The sequence below is a fragment of the Lacerta agilis genome, chromosome 7 (assembly GCF_009819535.1).
Source record: "Lacerta agilis isolate rLacAgi1 chromosome 7, rLacAgi1.pri, whole genome shotgun sequence".
Classification (NCBI taxonomy): domain Eukaryota; kingdom Metazoa; phylum Chordata; class Lepidosauria; order Squamata; family Lacertidae; genus Lacerta; species Lacerta agilis.
The window spans coordinates 3,107,078-3,126,080 of record NC_046318.1 but is presented as its reverse complement, the minus strand read 5'-3'; the positions used below and the strand labels follow the sequence as shown (position 1 = coordinate 3,126,080).

Below are 19,003 nucleotides of genomic sequence, written 5' to 3'. Positions count from 1 at the left end.
GGGACATAGAGTGCTGTGCCAATGGCTAGACATGTGCTGGAGCATTGGGTTGAATAAATGATTGAAAATACATTTCAGCTGGTAGGCTAACAATTAATGAAAATAAGCAGTAGGGGTAAGGATCAAGTGAAATGCAGCTGGTTGGCCACCATCCCTCACTGTACTTCTGTATCGATAGTTTTAAATCTGAAAGAACATTAATATTTCAAAAATTAGAGATTTGTTGGGATTGTCTTTTGATTACTTGGGATAAGATCTGGTGTAGCTGTTGAACTGACCTTTTTTGGTTTTAAAATTAGAAATCTTCAGGGAACTTTTGGATAGGTAACATGGTCCTCTGCTCCATTTCATTTTACTTTGACACCTATATTTAAGGCCAAACTACACATTCCACTCAGATTCCTGGCTGAATATTCCAGTTAGTTCCTTAAAAGCAGCTCCAGTGGCTCTAAATGTGAGCAAAGATGGGCAATTGTTTACTTAATCACACTGCAACCAAAAATTAACTAGTTGGCTTAGATACAAGCCACTACAGTCATACCTCTGGTTGCGCTTGCTTCAGGTTGCACATTTTCAGGATTCGAACGCGCCGAACCAGAACGGGTTACTTCCGGGTTCGGCACTTCGCGCATGCGCAGATACAGCACTTCAGGTTGCGGGTTTTTCATGTTGCGAACGGGGCTCCAGAATGGATCCCGTTCGCAACCAGAGGTACCACTATATTCTCTTTGCCAGCATTATCTTGGAGTGGGGGATACATGCTGAGACTCTTATGGAGACAATATATAGGAAGCACTTTCAGTACTTGAAATGTATTAAGTAAATGCCAAGTGGTCATTGTAAGTTTATTTTTATTATTATTACACAGAGCTCTGGGATTGAGACTTTAGTGGAGGAGCTCTGCTGCAGGTTGAAAGATCTCCAGAGTGAACAAGGTGAGAAAAACATTTGGAATACACGTCTTCAGAGTTACTTGTTATTTTTATTTAAGTATTTATAAACCACACTTTCATACAAAATATCACGAGGCAGTGGGGCTAGACCATTCTTAGATGCATTAGGTCAGTACCGTACACAGTTCTGTTGCTTCAGTTAGGCTAGAACAAAACACAGGTCTCTCAAATCGTAAGGTGTCTGATTTCAGGCTGCTAGTGAGAATTCACATGTTTAGAGTCTAGCCTTTTATCTAGCACAGGAATACTTTTATTGTGATGGAGCGATTCAGTCATGTGAGCCTCCACTGCAGCCTGAAAAAGTACAATCCACTTTATTGGCTCTTTATGATAACTGCACCCAAGTTCTTCAAGGACTGTAGCTGTAATATTGGGCGACATTTCTTAGTAAATTGAGATCCTTTCCACTATATATAAGGAACATTGTGAAGCCATAACAAGAGACTGTAATCCATGGGAGACGAGCTTGGTGTTGCTGGATTACAATTTGGAACATCCCTGTCCATATTGGCTACCCCAATCAATGACCAGCCGCCTAGAATTGTTAATGGGTTGATAAAAGTCTGAAGATGCACTTGAAAAAGTTTATATTGAAACTAAGAAAATGCAATACTTTACTATAACAGTAACACACTTAAGTATTTAGCCTGGGAAGGCAAATATTGAGGATAGAGCCAGTATAAATTATTGTCACTTTAGTCCCTTTGAAATCAAGAAGTTTTAAGTTGGTGGTCATCATCATTCTCTCATTTCATAGCAAAGGATCTATTAAGTCACTTGAGTGATGATTCAGAGGTTAATGCCTACACTGGACCTTGTTTTAGATTGCATTTTAAGCTAGACTTTGATCTGCAGTAATACGTAAAGATTTAAAATTGTGGGATTGATACAAGGGGCCAGACACTAGCAAGCCATCACCCCACTTGGATCCATCCCTTGACTTCAAAAAATAACACATTGTGTCTCATTAATGTCGTTCACCAGAAATATCTTAACTCACTGAGTTCTCATCTTAGTTCTGCTCTCAAACCCCAAACATTTATTCTCATCTACCAAACAGCTGAACATCAACACATTTTTATCTGTATCTAGTAGCTGGTGTTTCTGGAAAGCTTAGGTAAATGAATTTTCCTGGCCTTCTTGAAATTCATTAATCCATTACTTTCATAACTGCACCATGCTTGTCTCCAAACAGAATACTATATTGTAAAAGAAATGTGGGTTTTTTATTTGTTTTTTGAAATGTGGGTTATTTCAGCAAATGATTTGAATTACACCCCTGCATGATGGATATAAAGGCTGTATTGACAAATTTCTATATATTTTAATGGCTTCAATAACTTATGAGTGTGTTTTAGAAAATTATTAAAATTAGTTGAATCCCAAATGTATATAAGGCTACCCTGATTGTGTTCAAATAATATTTGATAAATTTTAGAGGACAAAATTCACTTGATGAAAAGTTTAAAATAAAGTGCTTAATCCATTAAACTATGCAATAATACTACTGTAAATACAATTACTTAATATGATGCATGTTTCTCATTATAAGAAGTAGCCTAGTAGGGAAAGTATGAGATCACATTTTCAGAAAACTGTTTTTATTTTATTTTTTAGCAGAGGAGAAGATTCACAAAAAACTTGAGGGCTCTTTGCCTTCTGAAGTTGATTTCTCTCCTGCAGCAAAGGATCAGGTGGAAATGTAGGTATCCCTCTTTTAAAATGAACTATTGTGTTTTCCTGTGTATGTTGATGTAAAAGCCAAATGCTATTTTAAATAGACAGTTAAACATATACAGGTATTAATATAAGGGTTTCAGTCTTTTGTTTTGTATTAAAATGTTTGCTTCTGCATTGTAATCATAAAATAAGATTTAAAAAATATATATACATGAGAAAGTTATATTTTCCTTTGACAAAGGATAATACTGATTTTCATCCTCAGCAGGGCTTCTCCAGTTTATCAGTCCTACCAAACAAGGTGCTAAGGATGAGAAAAATAGGCAGGGAAAAGCTATTGATTTAATGAATCACAGGTGGCTATGGTCTAAACCACCGAACCTCTTGGGCTTGCCAATCATAAGGTCATAAGGAATCCACGTGACGGGATGAGCTCCTGTTGCTTTGTCCCAGCTCCTGGCAACCTAGCAGTTCAGAGCTAGTAGATAAATAGATACTGCTACAATGGGAAGGTAAACGGCGTTTCCGTGCACTCTGGCTCTTGTCACAGTGTTCCATGTGCCAAGAAGCAGTTTAGTTGTGCTGGCCACATGACCTGGAAAAGCTGTCTAGACAAACGCTGGCTCCCTTGGCCTGAAATCAGAGATGAGCGCCACACCCCATGGTCGAATTCGACTGGACCTAACCATGCAGGGGTCCTTTACCTTTCACCTTGATGGAGAAGTTAGTTTTGTTGTGTCAGAAATGTTGTCTTCAGTGACACTTTTTATTTTTCATGATAAGCGGTATAGTGATGAACAACCTATTGAGGAAAATAACATTAATTTACGAGATGGACACCTGGATATCTGGCTTCTTTGCCCCTTCATGCTTGATGACAACATTGGGCACCAGGGACTCTAGAGATCCGTGTTTCTGTGCCCCTCCTGACATGGATGGAAGCAGTGCTTTTTTAATTAAAAAAATGTTTAGGGGTACTCTCATTTTCCTACTCATATTGAAATACTGCCCCTCAATGAGGCCAAACTTAAGATTCACAAAATGTTTAGTGGTATGCGTACCCCTGCATCCCCCCAGAAAAAAAGCACTGGATGGAACCCTTCCTTCTGGCTCCCACATTGCATGGCATTTCAGAGGTGACAGAAAGGGCCCACCTATTCCTGCAGAGAGACTTTGGACACCCATGTGCATGTACAGTGAGCCAGGATGTCTGGGCATAATGAGTAATCATTCTCGTGATGCTCACACACCCCAAGCAATACGGGTATGGGAGTGTCTGAGAGATTCCAATTGCCCCTTCATAGAAATGGAACCCATGTCTGTCGTCTTCCCCCGCTTTCACCTAGCAAGCTATGAAAGAATGATTGCGTGTCAAATCCGTATCTACAGTAAGCCCTGCATATAAAACTTATTCCTGATTTATTTATTTTTCGTTTCTCCATTCAGGTATTATGAAGCATTTCCACCTCTTTCCAAGAAACCTGTTTGCCTGCAAGAAATTATGACAGTGTGGAATAAATCCAAAATTTGTTCTTACTCCAGCTCCTCATCTTCTTCTACTGCCCCAGCAACTAGCACAGATACATCATCTCCAAAGGATTGTATTAGCGAAAGTGAAATTTCCAAAGAGAGAGATGGTAACAAAGTGCATGCCACTGCCCACGAGAGAACCACACAGAAAAAGGATAAAGATGAAAAAGAGAATAAGTTTGGAAGTAGCAGTGTTGAAGATAAATCTGTTTTATATAAAAAGCAAGTCCGACATAAATCTGAGGGAAAGATACGCCCGCGATCCTGGTCTTCTGGCTCCAGTGAAGAAGGTTCAAATTCTAGTGGTAATCAAGGTGAACTAAAGGCAACCACAAAATGTGTTAAAGTCAGGCATAAAACAAGGGAGGTTCGGAGTAAAAAAGGACGGAATGGACAGAGCAGGCATTTGGCAAAATTTGGTGAAACGTCTGAAAGAAAAATTCATGGTGGCAGCAGCAGTAATGGATCCATCAAACAACTCTGTAAAAGAGGTAAACGGCCATTAAAAGAAATTAGAAGGAAAGAAACTGGGAACTACGAGAGAAAAGAGCTATATTTTGATAGCAGAAACGAGAAGGAATATAAGGAAGAGCCCTTATGGTATACTGAGCCAATTACTGAATACTTTGTTCCCCTGAGTAGAAAAAGCAAGCTGGAGACGACGTACCGCAATAGGCAAGATGCATGTGATGCAACTTCGGAGGCTGTAGAAGAATTAGCTGAATCGGTGCAAGGTCTCTGCATTAGCAACAATAATATTAATAAAACATACCTCGCAGCAGGTACTTTCATTGATGGCCATTTTGTGGAAATGCCTGCAGTTCTAAATGAGGACATTGGCCTCACTAGGACCTCAAAGTGTTCTCAACCAGAGGACGATACACACTCAGATGGCGTTCATCTGTCAGAACTAACGCACTTCTATGAAGTGGATATTGACCAATCCATGTTGGATTCTGGTGCCTCAGGCAAGATGGAAGGAGAGAGTCGGATTTTGAATATGATTCGGCAGAAAAGTAAAGAGGGGACTAATTTTGAGGCAGAATGTTGCATAGTGTTTGATGGAATGGAGTTGCAAGGGGAAAGTGCAATATGGGCAGATTCAGCCACCTCTGGTGCTGAAGGGTGGTTCTTACAAGATCTTAGTAATTTAGCTCAATTTTGGGAGTGCTGTTCGTCTTCTAGCTCTGGCGATGCAGATGGGGAAAGCTTTGGAGGAGATTCTCCTATTAGACTTTCTCCTACTTTAGACAGCACAATGCTTAATTCTCACATGCTTGCAGGCAATCAAGAGCTGTTTTCAGATACTAATGAAGGGTCTGGTTTAAATTCTTTTTCAGTGTTTGAAGTGCAATGCAGTAATTCTGTCTTACCATTTCCTTTAGAAAAATTCAGTTTGGGAAATGAAAATACAGATTCTAGTAGCAATGTTGGTATGTTTGGGAAAACACAGTCTAGATTGTTAATATGGACCAAAAATAGTGCCTTTGATGAAAACGAACACTGTTCTAATTTATCAACAAGAACTTGTAGTCCATGGTCATACTCAGAAGAAACACGTTCAGACAATGAGACTTTAAATATTCCATTTGAAGAATCCCCTCAATTTAACTCAGATGAGATAAATTATGTAGTTCCCAGAGTATCTTCAAGTTACATAGATGAAGAAATTGTAGATTTTTTGCAGGAAGAAACCTGCCCGGAACAGTCTAGACCTTTAGGAGAAATGCCTACCTTAGTTTTTACAAAAAAATCAAAACTAGAATCTATATGTGGTATACAATTGGAACAAAAAGCTGAAGATAAAGAATATGAATCTACACAAGTGTGTAGTGACAGCAGTCCACATGAAGATGACTATGGCTCAGGGGTTATTAAAGACATCTGGACAAACATGACAGACAGAAATTCTGCAGCAATTATAGAAATAGATGGTGTAGAAGAGGAGCTATTTTCAACTGATGTAAATCATTATTGCTGTTGCTTAAATGACGCAAAGGTAGAAATTCTTCAGGACCCTAACAAAGCAGTGCAAAGATCCGAATATCATCTGTGGGAAGGACAGAAAGAGAATTTGGAGAAAAGAGCTTTTGCTTCAAACAATTTATCAGAAGTGGATTGTGGGGATTATACTACACCCTCCAAACCATGGGATATTAACCAAGATAAAGAAAGTTCATTTATTCTTGGTGGTGTGTATGGGGAGCTCAAAACTTTTAACAGTGATGGAGAGTGGGCAGTGGTGCCGCCTAACCATCCAAAAGGAAACTTGCTACAGTGTGCAACTTCTGATGTAGTTACAATAGCTGGTACAGATGTTTTCATGACATCAGGAAACAGCTTTGCCCCTGGCCACAGACAGTTATGGCGACCTTTAGTATCATTTGAACAGAGTGAGCAGTTGAAGTGTGGTGATCGTGGATTGAATAGGGGTTTTTCATTTATCTTCCATGAAGACTTGTTAGAAGCTTGTGGTAATTTTCAAGGTGAAGAGTCTGGTCTTGAATATTCATTCTCTTCCTTTGATTTGAATAATCCATTTTCACAAGTTCTTCATGTAGAATGTACATTTGAACCAGAAGGAATTGCATCCTTCAGCCCTTGCTTTAAACCCAAATCTATTCTTTGCTCTGATTCTGATAGGGAAGTTTTTCGTCCTAGAATATGTGGTGCTGGGAGAACACAATACAGAGCTATACGAATTTCTCCTAGAACTCACTTTCGCCCCATTTCTGCATCTGAACTTTCTCCATGTGGTGGAAGTGAATCTGACTTTGAATCAGAGAAAGACGAGGGGATTATCCCTGCCCCTTCACAGACTGAAGTGTTTGATGATCCACAAGCAGATCTTAAGCCACTGGAAGAAGATGCAGAAAAAGAAGGGCATTATTATGGCAAATTGGAACTTGAGTCTGGAAAGTTCCTTCCTAGATTAAAGAAGTGTGGAATGGAAAAGAGTGCACAGACATCTCTGGATTCCCAGGAAGAATCATCTGGAATATTGCTGTTGGAAAACGAGAGTTCTTGCTTAGAATGTGGTATAAAAGACCTGCAAGACATGATGGCTGTGGAAAACCCCAACACTAGTTGCAATGTTGTAGAACCACAAGAAGAGGAAGACAAGTCTTGCAGTTGTGGAGATAATTCATATGAAGATAATCTTGTTACTTCAGCACAGCTGAAAGAGGTATGTTCTTGAAAGATGTATTCTGTACATTTTTTGTATAATTCAAAGATCTAACATATTTCAGAAAAATGGAACCTTAATGCCATCACAAAAGGCATGTTGGCTATGAATGACATCAATGTGTTAAATAGGTTGTGATCAACATTGTTCACCCATGTAAACTCAGAGATACTCAAGAAAGCAGTAGATGAACACGAGAGAGAGGGTTGGCATCCAGACTGCTAAGAGAACAAACCTCTCTCAGTGAGCAAATACAATACCATTTTCTTCCAACCTGCTGTCTAACCCTGTTGGGCAGGATATAGCTGTTGCACTATATTAAGAACCTATGTAAATACTCAAAGGTGTTCTAAAATCATTGTTCTATTCTTGTATTATGCTGCTTGTTGGAAGAATTTGACAACCTGCCTAAAATGTATAGTCCTGATCCAACTGTTATGATTAATTTTTTTTAATGAAAGGTAAAAGATGGAGGATTTCAGAATTTATTTTCCAGTCATTCTATATAATCTAGCAACTGAAAGGCTGGCTTGAATTTGTGACTTTGAAGTATATTTTAAAATTAAAATTTAAAGCATGAATTATTAGCCGTTTGGGCTTATAAAAAATGGCTGCTCTTACCAATATGAGGATTTTTGAGGGCCCCAAGCCAGAGAACTACAGAGCAGCTGAATGAATGCAGAACACATGACTTTCCACCTGTCATCGCCAAACAGGGATTAAGTATGAACTGGGACCCAATTCAAACATAGGTGTTGATCTCAAGGCTGAGCACAAATACCTTCTGCTCTTCTCTTCTGTTTCTTGGGAAACAAACTGCTTTGAATCTGGGAATAAGCTTCCGTGGGTCTGACCTCTCAGTCAATGCTGCATGAGTATAATTGGTGCTAATATCGTCACTCTATCAAAAGACACAAACTTTGCAACTGTAACTTTTAAACAACATTTAAATGTCTTTTGGCTACAGATTAATCAGTAAGCAGAAGTGCAGTTTAGTGCAGTCTTTTATCTCTTAAACTAAAATACAGTTATTCTCAAAACAGTTTCCTGTATTGAATAATGATCTTCAGAAAATAAGCTACAATCAAGCGAAGCAGTGCTGGTGGGAGAAAGCTCTTTACACACCACTCTTTCCTGCATCGCAGTTTGAAGGTAGCAGCATCTTTTAACTTTCTTAAAACGAATTGAACACACTATATCTGAGCAGACATAGAAGGTGAACACAGTTGAGCATGTACCCAGTTGTAACCATTAAGTATGCCAAACATACTTTTGGAGGGGAATTGCCACCCACCCGCTTCCCATGCATTCTTATCACTGCAGTAGTGTTGTGAGCTTACAAAGTAGTTTCTGGCATATCAAGAATGGTCATCTGTATTTAATCTTTAGCTACTATCTCACAACTGAAGTGGTGAGTGCTGACAGAAATGAAGCTACAGTGGGACTAATGAAAAACAAGAGGGGTGTCTGCATGCTGAGGGGAAACTCTGGGATGTTACAGACAGGGTCTACAAATTATGGCTGGCTGTGTAGTCCACTCACCCCAGGAGAACACAACAATATTATAAACATTTTATCAACACTGTTTTTTATTAGCACTGTATTGTCTGATTAAAAACTGAAGTTGTATAGCTTAAGGTTTTATATAGGTTGATGAACACATGCTTAAAAAAACACCTCTTGACTTCTGAATAGCTGCACTGCTTTTTATAGTTTGTTCTCCTTCATACGTCGAAGACTGTAAACTCAAATGTTTAAAAAATGTTTAAAAATAGTAAAGTGAATGTTATTTCTGATATAAGCATCAAAATATGGGGAATTTTGGATTTTGGCTTTTTAATTTTTTTATATGTATGAATGCCCCAGTATTTCAAGGAGTTGTATGGCACCTTAGAGGCCAAATTATTTTGTGTCAAGACTACCGTCTTATGCAACATACCTACCTGGGAGTATGTGCTATGGAATGTAATCGTGCTTTACTCCCTTCTACATAGGTTCTACATGCAAGACATAATGAGCTTTAACAAACTGCGCGCCAGCCAGCTGAAATGCAACTTTTAGCTTTTAATTTAAAATGTGAACAATCTTACAAAGGAATGTTACCATTTAAACTAACTTCTTGCTTCCTGCTAATCCAAGAAAATGATAGAAATATCTAGCCTCTGTTTGATCCATTTCCTCACTTGGGTCTTTTTTGTTCTCTCTGTGCCATTGTAAGCTTGACAGGCCAGAAGAGAAAATTATGCCCATCGGTGGAGCAGTTTAAAGAAGTTCCCACTCCAGCTCACGCAAGCCGAAGGGCAGGGGGCTTGATCAGCTGAGAAGTGGGCAGTTTGAGAAAGCCGGCTTCTCGGCTGATCAAGCCCCCTGCCTCCAGCTTGTGTGTCCCTCAGCGGGGACTTCATTAAGCTGCTCCACTGAGGCGCGGGCAGCCACACCCTTTAGCGGAGAAATATAAAGAAACCTTCCTATGCAGTCCCTCTGGGATACGAGGGCCAGAGCACAATGGCGGTTTTACCCAGTGTTTATTGCAGGTGAAGCAGCCATTGCTCTCTGGCCCTCATACCGGTCCTAGCTGATGTATTGATACAACGCCCAGGCCTAGTGTACACCACAACCACTCACACATCACAACCACACAAGCGCCCTCAGAATTAAGATTAGAAAAAGCATTTTAGCTCTTTCCAAACCTGATTTGGGAGGTTGGAGTGATCCTCCTGAAGAGCGATCAATTTTCCCTCCCCAGCTGCAATCTTGAGGAAGATCTCCCCCCGCACACACACCAATTAGGCTTGGGGGGGGGGAACCTTCTCTTGAAGCCATGTTTTCGCCCTAATTAGGGTGCAGAGGGGCTACAACCGGGGACCATAAAACCATTGTTAAGACATCTGCCGAACTAGCTGGCCGAGGGAGGGGGGGAATGACTGAAGAGGAATGGAGCCAAGTTGGACTCCTTTGCTCACATAGGACTTGATCTTGCCCCTGGTGTTACACCTATGAAAAGGGTGTTAACAAGAATTCAGACACTTTCTTAGTGGAGCACTTCAGATGGCTGCTGCCTCTGTCTTTCCCATATCTCAGAATAAGATTCCAGTTTGGCAGCCAATTGCAACACATCACCAGGAGTATATAAGCTTTGGCAAGGGAACATCGCTCATACATCATGCTAGGGCTCTCTGTTCAGAAACACATGACTATACAAGTATGAACTTGATAAAAAGGTGCTTTGTGCAAACAGCAAACCACCAAGGAAGATAGGAAGGGTAGATGGATAACTCTTGTGCTCTCAGACCCTTTACAGGTACTCTGCTTCCGAACTCCAGACACACACATGCACCAGGAATCCCAAATCCACTACAGCAACTGGAAGCTGAAGGACAAGCCACCCTACATAGGTAATCTGGGTGGGTGGTGGGTAACCAGGAATGTGGTGGTCCATTCCTCAAACTAAGACTCCTGAGCATCCTCCATCTGTTCCTTATAAGCATCCCAAAATGTGCACCCATGGCCAGAAGGTTTTCCTCTCCTACCCTAGAACAGAGTTTTTCAACCTTTTTAGGTCAATGTCTCCCATGACAAACTACATTATTTTTGTGGCACCCCTGTGAGACTCCGAAGCCCAGCTAGGTCACCCCTTGCCTTCAGAACTGGCAGCCCCTCACCCGTTTTTGAACACCCTCCCTTGTGGAGTGTTCTCTCAGCCTCCACTTCTCCCCTCTCCTTGGGAGTCCTCTTGGCAACCACAGTTGATCCCCCTGCCCCAAAGAGAGGTGCCTCCTCACACTTTCCCGCAGGGGCCTGGGAAGCACCCCCTGGCCAGTCCCAGAGGCACCATTCACCTGGGGAGTTTGTAGCCAGAGCTGCTGCAACAAACAGCTGTAGAAGCTTTTGGGAGGCAGAGATATGAGGGGGCACCAGAGGAGGGAGGGACAGAGGCCAGTGTGGCCCGTAGCGTCCCTGACCATTATTCAAGGTACCCTAGGGTGCTATAGCACAGTGGTGGAAAACCACTCCCCTAGACGGAATGTCTAATCTGGATAAAAGATTGGATAACACTGGAAAGAACAGGCATTTTAGACCTTAAGAGCCATTGTAACAGGTTTGGATGGCATGCCTGTCTTGGTTATAATAAAGCTAAAGTGCATAGCGGATTTACTAGTCACATTCTCAGAAATGCTCTATTTAAAGATTATGTTAATATGCATAAATGAAACATGTAAAGTCGATGTGTGAATATAAACATATGGTTAGCAAGTATAGATTAAGTATGTAAGTATGTAAAGGTGAAAATAAAAATCAGAAATGGTTGTAAGAGATAAAGATGAAGATTTTTAGAAATTGAATGAATTAATTAAATTAAAAATTAAGTCGGACCGTGGTGGAGGGAGGTCATGGGGGTGGGTAAGGTGTCTTGTTTTAGTTTGTATAGGTAGCAAATAACAACAACAACAACAACAATAAATTATTATTTGTACCCCACCCATCTGGCTCTGTTTCCCCAGCCACTCTGGGCAGCTTCCCAAAAAAATTAAAAATACACCAAAACGTCACACATTAAAAACTTCCCTAAACAGGGCTGCCTTCAGATGTCCTCTAAATGTCAGCTGGTTGTTTATCTCTTTGGCATCTGATGAGAGGGCGTTCCACAGGGTGGGCGCCACTACCAAGAAGGCCCTCTGCCTGGTTCCCTGTAGCTTTGCTTCTCGCAGTGAGGGAACTGCCAGAAGGCCCTTGGCGCTGGACCTCAGTGTCCGGGCTGAACGATGGGGGTGGAGATGCTCCTTCAGGTATACTGGGCCAAGGCTGTTTAGGGCTTTAAAGGTCAGCACCAACACTTTGAATTGTGCTTGGAAACATACTAGAAGCCAGTGTAGAACCTTTAGGACTGGTGTTACATGGTCCCAGCGGCTACTTTCAATCATCAGTCTAGCTGCCACATTCTGGATTAGTTATAGTTTCTGAGTCATCTTCAAATGTAGCCCCACATAGAGCTCAATGCAGTAGTCCAAGCAAGAGATAACCAGAGAATGCATCACTGGCAAGACAGTCTGTGGGTGAGTAGCGTCTCAGCCGATGGAGCTTGGTAGACAGCTGCCCTGGACACAGAATTAACCTGTTCTTCCATGGACAGCTGTGAGTCCAGAATGACTCCCAGGCTGCACACCTGGTCCACACCCACCTACACCACAAATGGAAGTGCAACCAACTTCAATAAAAGCCAAGCAATCCACTCCACCTTTTCTTACCACTAGCAAAACTTATAATGTGTTCTCCCTTGCAGGATCAGAACCAGGTTATATTGAAGCAGAACAGTCGCAGGAGAGAGACACTCTACATTTGATGAGTAAGTACTTTGCCCAGAACAATGTTATCTCCAATGGGTCTTTCCAAATACTGGCACCAGCAGAGCTAAGAGGTGAGAGCATTCTTGTTTGAAGAAAAAGGACCCAGGCATTTGCCTCTAGAATAAAAAGACTCAAGAGTTGGCACTGTTTTTCATTTACTCATTACCTGGGTCACAGCTAACATCTTGTAACCACCTTACCTATGTTTCACTTGTCTCCTCAGGCAATCCAGCAACCATCCTGCATACACAGAAGCAAGAATGCTCTTCGCAGAACATGACATGCAGACCGCAAGGGATGTCTACAGCTTCAGCAACCACCAGTGAGTTTTTCTCTAGAGTTGCTACCATTTTGTGCAGGGGTTTAGTGCCTTTGAAAGCTGAATGACAGGCAGGTGTAACTGCACTCAGGGAAGTCTGCACCAGTGAACCCCTCTGTCTGTTAACAAAGTTTTCGAAGGCAGAGGACTCCTGTGGAAACAAAAATAAGGCAACCCCCGCTCTGTGGTACTGTCAGGCCACACTCCACAACTGATATGGTTCAACAAAATCTGTGACTGAATTGCTTTTCTTATGGTGGCTAAGCAGTTAGGGAAGTCTTTCCCCTTATTGGTCACCTCAGATTTCTTTAGAGGACATACAATGGAAGAGATTATCCACAATAGCCCACCTGGGTTGAATGTCTGTATCTTGCCTATGGCCTTAATACTAGAGCAGGGGTGTCCAACCACTCGACCACGATCGACCGGTCGATCTCCAGATGATCATGGTTGATCACGGGATCCCTATTGATTAGCGGCAGTGACAAGCAATAGAGTGAAAGTCCCCGCCCCCTGCCACCAGAAGTTACGTATTTGGAGCGGTACGTAACTAGAGGGTCCACTGTATTAAAATAAGAAATAAAAAAACATTTTAAAACCATGATTCTGTTTAGTCACTTGACCAGTTGAACTGATTAGAGATACCTGTATTTCCTTCACTAGCCTCTGTTGCAGTTCTGCTTGTCTTTTGACTTCTGAATTGACCAAACTGGATACTTTTGTTTAAAACATTATAAAGACACTGTGCCACTGAAATGTAACTTTTTTAAAAAAAACCAACATTTTGTAATGGAATTCTGTTTTTCTCTCTCTCCCCCTTATCTGAAATAAAACTTTGAAAGAATGCTGCACAAATGTCAAGAGAGAGAATAGTATTGGAGAATTTGCAGATGTGGAAGAAATAGCGCAGTGTGAAGAACATCTTCTCGATTTTAATATGGTAAGCTTGGCAGATATTCGCAATAGCCAGCGCAACTGGAAATCGGTTCTAAATCACACGCGGAACCCCAGTGAGTAGAGGAGATTCCCCGTTTCAGAAGTTTGCCTCTCAATTTGTGGAGACAGGCAGGGAGAAATAAGGCTTATCAAGCTTGTCCCTACAGAAGTGTTCATATGAGGAGAGTGCCTGAAGAGGGCTCATGTGTGAATGGGAGGCACTTGAGGTTGCAGAGGAGCACTTGCTGACTTTCCTTTTCAGACACAGCTTTTCACATCATGTTGAATCCTCTTATAGATGGATAGAGCCCAGAGGGTGCAGTGAGAAATGGGGAGAATGAAGGCCCCTATTGTGTGCACGTAACTCTCTTTGGATCTCAGTCAAAATGTGTAATCATAGTGCAGTAACACTGAGATCTAGCTTTTCTGTATATAGGATTACTGTACAGTGGTACCTTGGTTCTTGAATGTAATCCATTCCGGAAGTCCGTTCAACTTCCGAAACGTTTGAAAACCAAGGCACAGCTTCTGATTGACGCAGGCACCCCAGAAACAATAGCTGACAACCACATCAGATGTTCAGCTTCCAAAAAACATTCAAAAACTGGCACACTCACTTGTGGGTTTCTGGCATTCAGGAGCGGAAATGTTCGAGTACCAAGGCGTTCAAGAACCAAGGTTCCTCTGTACAATGTTTGAATGTTTATTTACTAAGGGAAGTTTTATTTTCTCTTTTGCAAAGCTGTATTCTACCTTTTAATTTACATACAATGACAATAAAGTATCTATCTTTAGGTTTCTTCTGTACATGAAGCAAGGTGTGCAGATCCTAGAAGTTCTGAAACAAAATCAAATGGCATTAGGAAGAAGCTATACTCCAGTGACAGCCCCAGCTCTGAAGGCACAGCATCAGAAGGTGGAAATGGATGGGCAGATCCTTGTGAAGAGCTTTTCTCTCGAACTCAGCTATAAAAACTGCAGAGTAAAAAAAGTATGGTTTAATAATAGCATGAGATGGAAAACTCTTCCTGAAGGTCTGTGACTCAGCAATGAATTGAGTTTCCCTTTGGGTTAATGGATTCAGAAGTGTATTTATCTTTCTCTTCTTGATATTTTATTTTCAATAGTTGGGAACATTGTCCCATTGAAGGCTTTTTTTTCTCTCCCTCCAAACTGTTAGTAACTTGGCCATTTGGACCTAGATTAGATTGTGTTGTCAAATCAAGAATGGATGTGCATGTGATTTGTCATGGTAGTATCACTGCTCTTTTGCATCTTAGCTGCAGTTATTTTTATTTTTAACTGTAGCCTTATCAGTATTACTATCTAGCTAGCATTGCAGTGTCCACAGCTATTCAGAGATTTTATCTTTTGGCTTTTAAGATTTGGGAGATAAATACTTAACAGTGCCTTTCTGAATGTGAGAGGACAACATGTGTGGCTTGTCCAGTCTTTAACATCTTCTAACTTTGGAGTAGGAAAACTAGGGCTGTGCTTTAGAGACTTTCAGAAACTGTGTTTTCTATTCTAGGATCTCTCCTAACTCGCATATAAACTAACACAGTTGAAAATATTGTTTGTTCTTGCTAACTGAAGCAGCCAAGGATTTTTGCAGGCCTGGGAAAGAAACACTATCCGCCCCCCCCTCTCTTCTTGCTTCTCCCTCATTTCTTCTTGGTTCATCTCTTTCAGGGCTCAGTTCTGTAAAGTAGATGATTAAAAACGACACTATGTCCTGATTCCCAAGCACACTTACTTCAATGGTACTTAGGTGTAAGTGTACTTTGGGTTGCACTGTTGAACCCAATGGATAAATTTAATAGATGATGAGCTTTTTCACAAGCTGCGAAGATGTTGCTTGAATAACTGAAATAATATTGAAATTCAGTCTTTGGTAATCTATAGGCGAAGGATTAGCGTGTCACTCAAAACAAATCCTGTGGCTCCTGCAGTTGGCTACTATTGTGGTTCTAATTTAGTAAATCTTGTAGCGATCTTTGTGTCCTGAGAGAATGTTAGGAGTAAGTTGTGTGTTGTGGGTGGGAGTGGGGAATGTGATGACGACTTACATGTGTGATTGCAGTAGTGATTGTTGCTTTATGTGACCTGCTCTTAAAGTTTATTTTAACATAGTCAATGCATCTGTCAAGTTGTAACTGTGCAAGACTATCAACTCCTTGTGCTACTAACGTATTATGCAAATCATAAGAGCCAGGAGGAGCAATATTGGTTTGTACCATTTCATAGTTTTTAAAAAAAGATCTATACAATAGCAGCATGTTTAAGACATCAGAAAGTGCAGAAAGTTTACTATTGACTTGAAAATGCTAAGCCATTAATTTTGATAGGCAAGAAACTCCTAACAATTATAGTTGTTTCAAATATTAAGCTGAACTGGCTTTGAAATTTTTATTCTGTGCTAGTGAGCTGAACTAAATTTGAGTTTTGTTGCCTTTTCTTAATTGATAGAACATGACTTAAGATCTAGGGTATCAACACCTTGTAAGATTGCATGTATCCTTTCTGTTGAAACTTTAACTCCATTGGCTTGGTTTGTACTTTCCAGGGAAATGTTATTAATAACTGCTTTTAAGCTACATTATTTTAGCATTCATACAACAAATCTTTAGAGTGTTTGGTTTTTTTTTTCTTATTTGAGATTCGGGATAAGTTTTTATATATTTACTTTCTTCTGGAGCTTCCTTAAAAAAAGTTGTATAGCACATGCACTGAGAATATTGTCTGTCAACATGAAAGCAAAAAGAGCGAAACTGATAAATCATAATGATTAACTTAACTAGTAAGTCATTATTACATTAAGAAATGACCAAATGGAAATGTTGCAGTGGGCGAGAAGAACCCACACTTTTTAAAACTCGGCTTATTTAGGTAGATCTCAGTGAAAGGGTTGTTGGTTACATTATGATTTAATATTTTAACACCTTTGAAAATGTACATGTTTCATGTGTGGGCAATAACAAATAATATTTATTTGTTCCATAACTGAATGGAGAAAATTCTGAAGCTTTCCAGGGAGGAGGTTGACGTGTGAGTTTGTGTTTTGTTTTTTTGCAAGGATAATTTAAAAGTGGAGATGCTGAAATGCACTGTGGTATGAGGCGCATTGCATATCCATAGCACTGAAGGATCAGTTTTTCATTCCTGGGCTGGATTTGTTTCTACTTTTTTGCTTCAAGTGGTTGTATTGTTCTGATTTCACATACACCAGAGTAACTGAATTTGTTTTTTGTGGAGTTACTTAACACCAAATAAAAAGATAAAAGGACAGCTTTGTTGTTTTGTCTGTTGTTATAATCAATGTACAAAATTTCCGCCTCGGAGTATTAATGCTGTGAGAAGCAAGGCTACGTAAGTTGAGAGCTCCTGGGCTTGTCTGGGGTGGGACATATCCCTGTGTTGGATTAAAAGGTCAGACTGGCGCAATTTTCTTGAAGGTGAGACAAAGGATGCAGGCATGACCCTCCCAAAGAGAGAGCTCTTAACAGCATATGTTGAAACAAAGTCTTAGGATAACCTAGACTCAGAGCTGAATATAGCACTCAAAAATGGTGCCTGCTTCTCTTCCCAAAATGCCCAGGCCAACAGAGAAACAAGACTTTTTTTTTTAATAAAGAGTTTATTGGTTTTTACAAAACAAAGAACAACATAACACATAACACATACATCAACACAAACCCAAACACAAACCCCACAATTAAACCATAATAAAACAAATCACACCAATAATTCTTTTTCTTGTTTGCACACAAAAAAACTTTTCTTGTTCGAATCATTACTCGGTGACTTCCCCCGTTTTCTCTCCTTTGGTTCCAATTCTAATTTTACTTTAATAACTTCTCATCTCTGAAATTAAATCATTCAAAAATCAAAACTAAACATACTTCTTAAAATCTAATTTTTACTCCAAATAATCTATCACTTCTTATCTTATCATATCTATTCCAAATATTACTTCATAATAATTAATAATACAGCTTCATAACACAACATATTACTTCTTGTATCAAATCATATCAAACATCTTCTTTCACTCAGACTGCTGCTAAAAAAGAAATTCAAATATCTCTTCTCTAGTTCAAGAAACTTAAAATCTTAACACACCGGCTTCAGGGTACCATAATAAACCATCCTAATTTTATCCTTAATATATTTCACCCTATCCCTTTTCTGACCATTTTCTCTCGCCATCTCGGGGTTTCCCCCCAGACATTCCTCCACCTTACACCAAAACCATTTTTCAGAATGTCCTCTTTTCTTATAAGTCCACAACTCCAGACGTAGTCTACAACAGTCCTTGCAGGGAGCATCAGGGTACACAGATCATCACATTCCAGCATCTCGGCTTCAAAATTCCATTCATCTTTTGATTGTAGATCAATAAATCTTTTCCCCATCATTCCTGGGCTCTCACCCCAGAAATTGGATATAAATTGTCTTCCGATCCTGGGTCTCTCACCCCCACAGGACCTTTCACCATCTCGGAGTTGCAAAAACATTGTACTTTGTACTTCGATAATTCCCTTAAGCTCCCTGCCAAGGTTCTCTTCCATTTTAGCCATGTTCAGAAGGGTCTGTTTTGTGGGATATAACTGTCTTGCGACATCCTGGTTCAGCAAAGTTAATTTCTGGTTCAGCAATTCTAATTTCAAAAAAATAATCCTTTGTTCGTAAGTCAGACCAGAGTCCAAAGCCAGCTTGAAAACGAAACCCAACATGGTAGAAGTGGGCATAGGGTATCAGGTTTCAATATTTTCCCATCTTAGTCACAGTACTTTTCCATCTCAGTCACAAGACTCCGCAGCCATTTTCCCTGAAGTCAGGGCGAAAAGACCACATTCTGTCCATTTCAAGAAGAAATATTCCCATCAATTTAAGTCCCCCGAAAGGGATTCAGTCAGTCTCACTTGTCAAATTCGAAACATTATATCCATCACTGCAACAGCAGTCGCCATCAAAGCAGTTACTTTCTTTCCACCAAAGGGAGAAAAACGGGCTTCCTTTCCATCGTATCTTCCGGAGCGCCAAATGTCAA

The 19,003-nt window shown here is 40.3% G+C and overlaps 1 protein-coding gene across 6 annotated transcripts in view; it reads left to right on the top strand.

Annotated features, from left to right (window-relative positions):
• Positions 1-17,236, top strand: part of KIAA0232 (KIAA0232 ortholog) — a 51,265-nt gene extending 34,029 nt beyond the window's left edge. For 5 of the 6 annotated variants that reach the window (XM_033154154.1, XM_033154150.1, XM_033154155.1 and 2 more), the window contains 9 exons: positions 869-935; positions 2,571-2,655; positions 4,080-7,350; positions 8,394-8,502; positions 10,641-10,745; positions 12,632-12,694; positions 12,919-13,017; positions 13,857-13,954; positions 14,746-15,239. In XM_033154154.1, coding sequence (XP_033010045.1) covers positions 869-935; positions 2,571-2,655; positions 4,080-7,350; positions 8,394-8,502; positions 10,641-10,745; positions 12,632-12,694; positions 12,919-13,017; positions 13,857-13,954; positions 14,746-14,922 — 4,074 coding nt within the window. In that variant the 3' untranslated portion in view covers positions 14,923-15,239. Of the gene's footprint in view, positions 1-868; positions 936-2,570; positions 2,656-4,079; positions 7,351-8,393; positions 8,503-10,640; positions 10,746-12,631; positions 12,695-12,918; positions 13,018-13,856; positions 13,955-14,745 lie in introns of all 6 variants that reach the window. The other variant, XM_033154152.1, reaches the window with a different exon arrangement.
• The last annotated feature ends 1,767 nt before the right edge of the window (positions 17,237-19,003 follow it).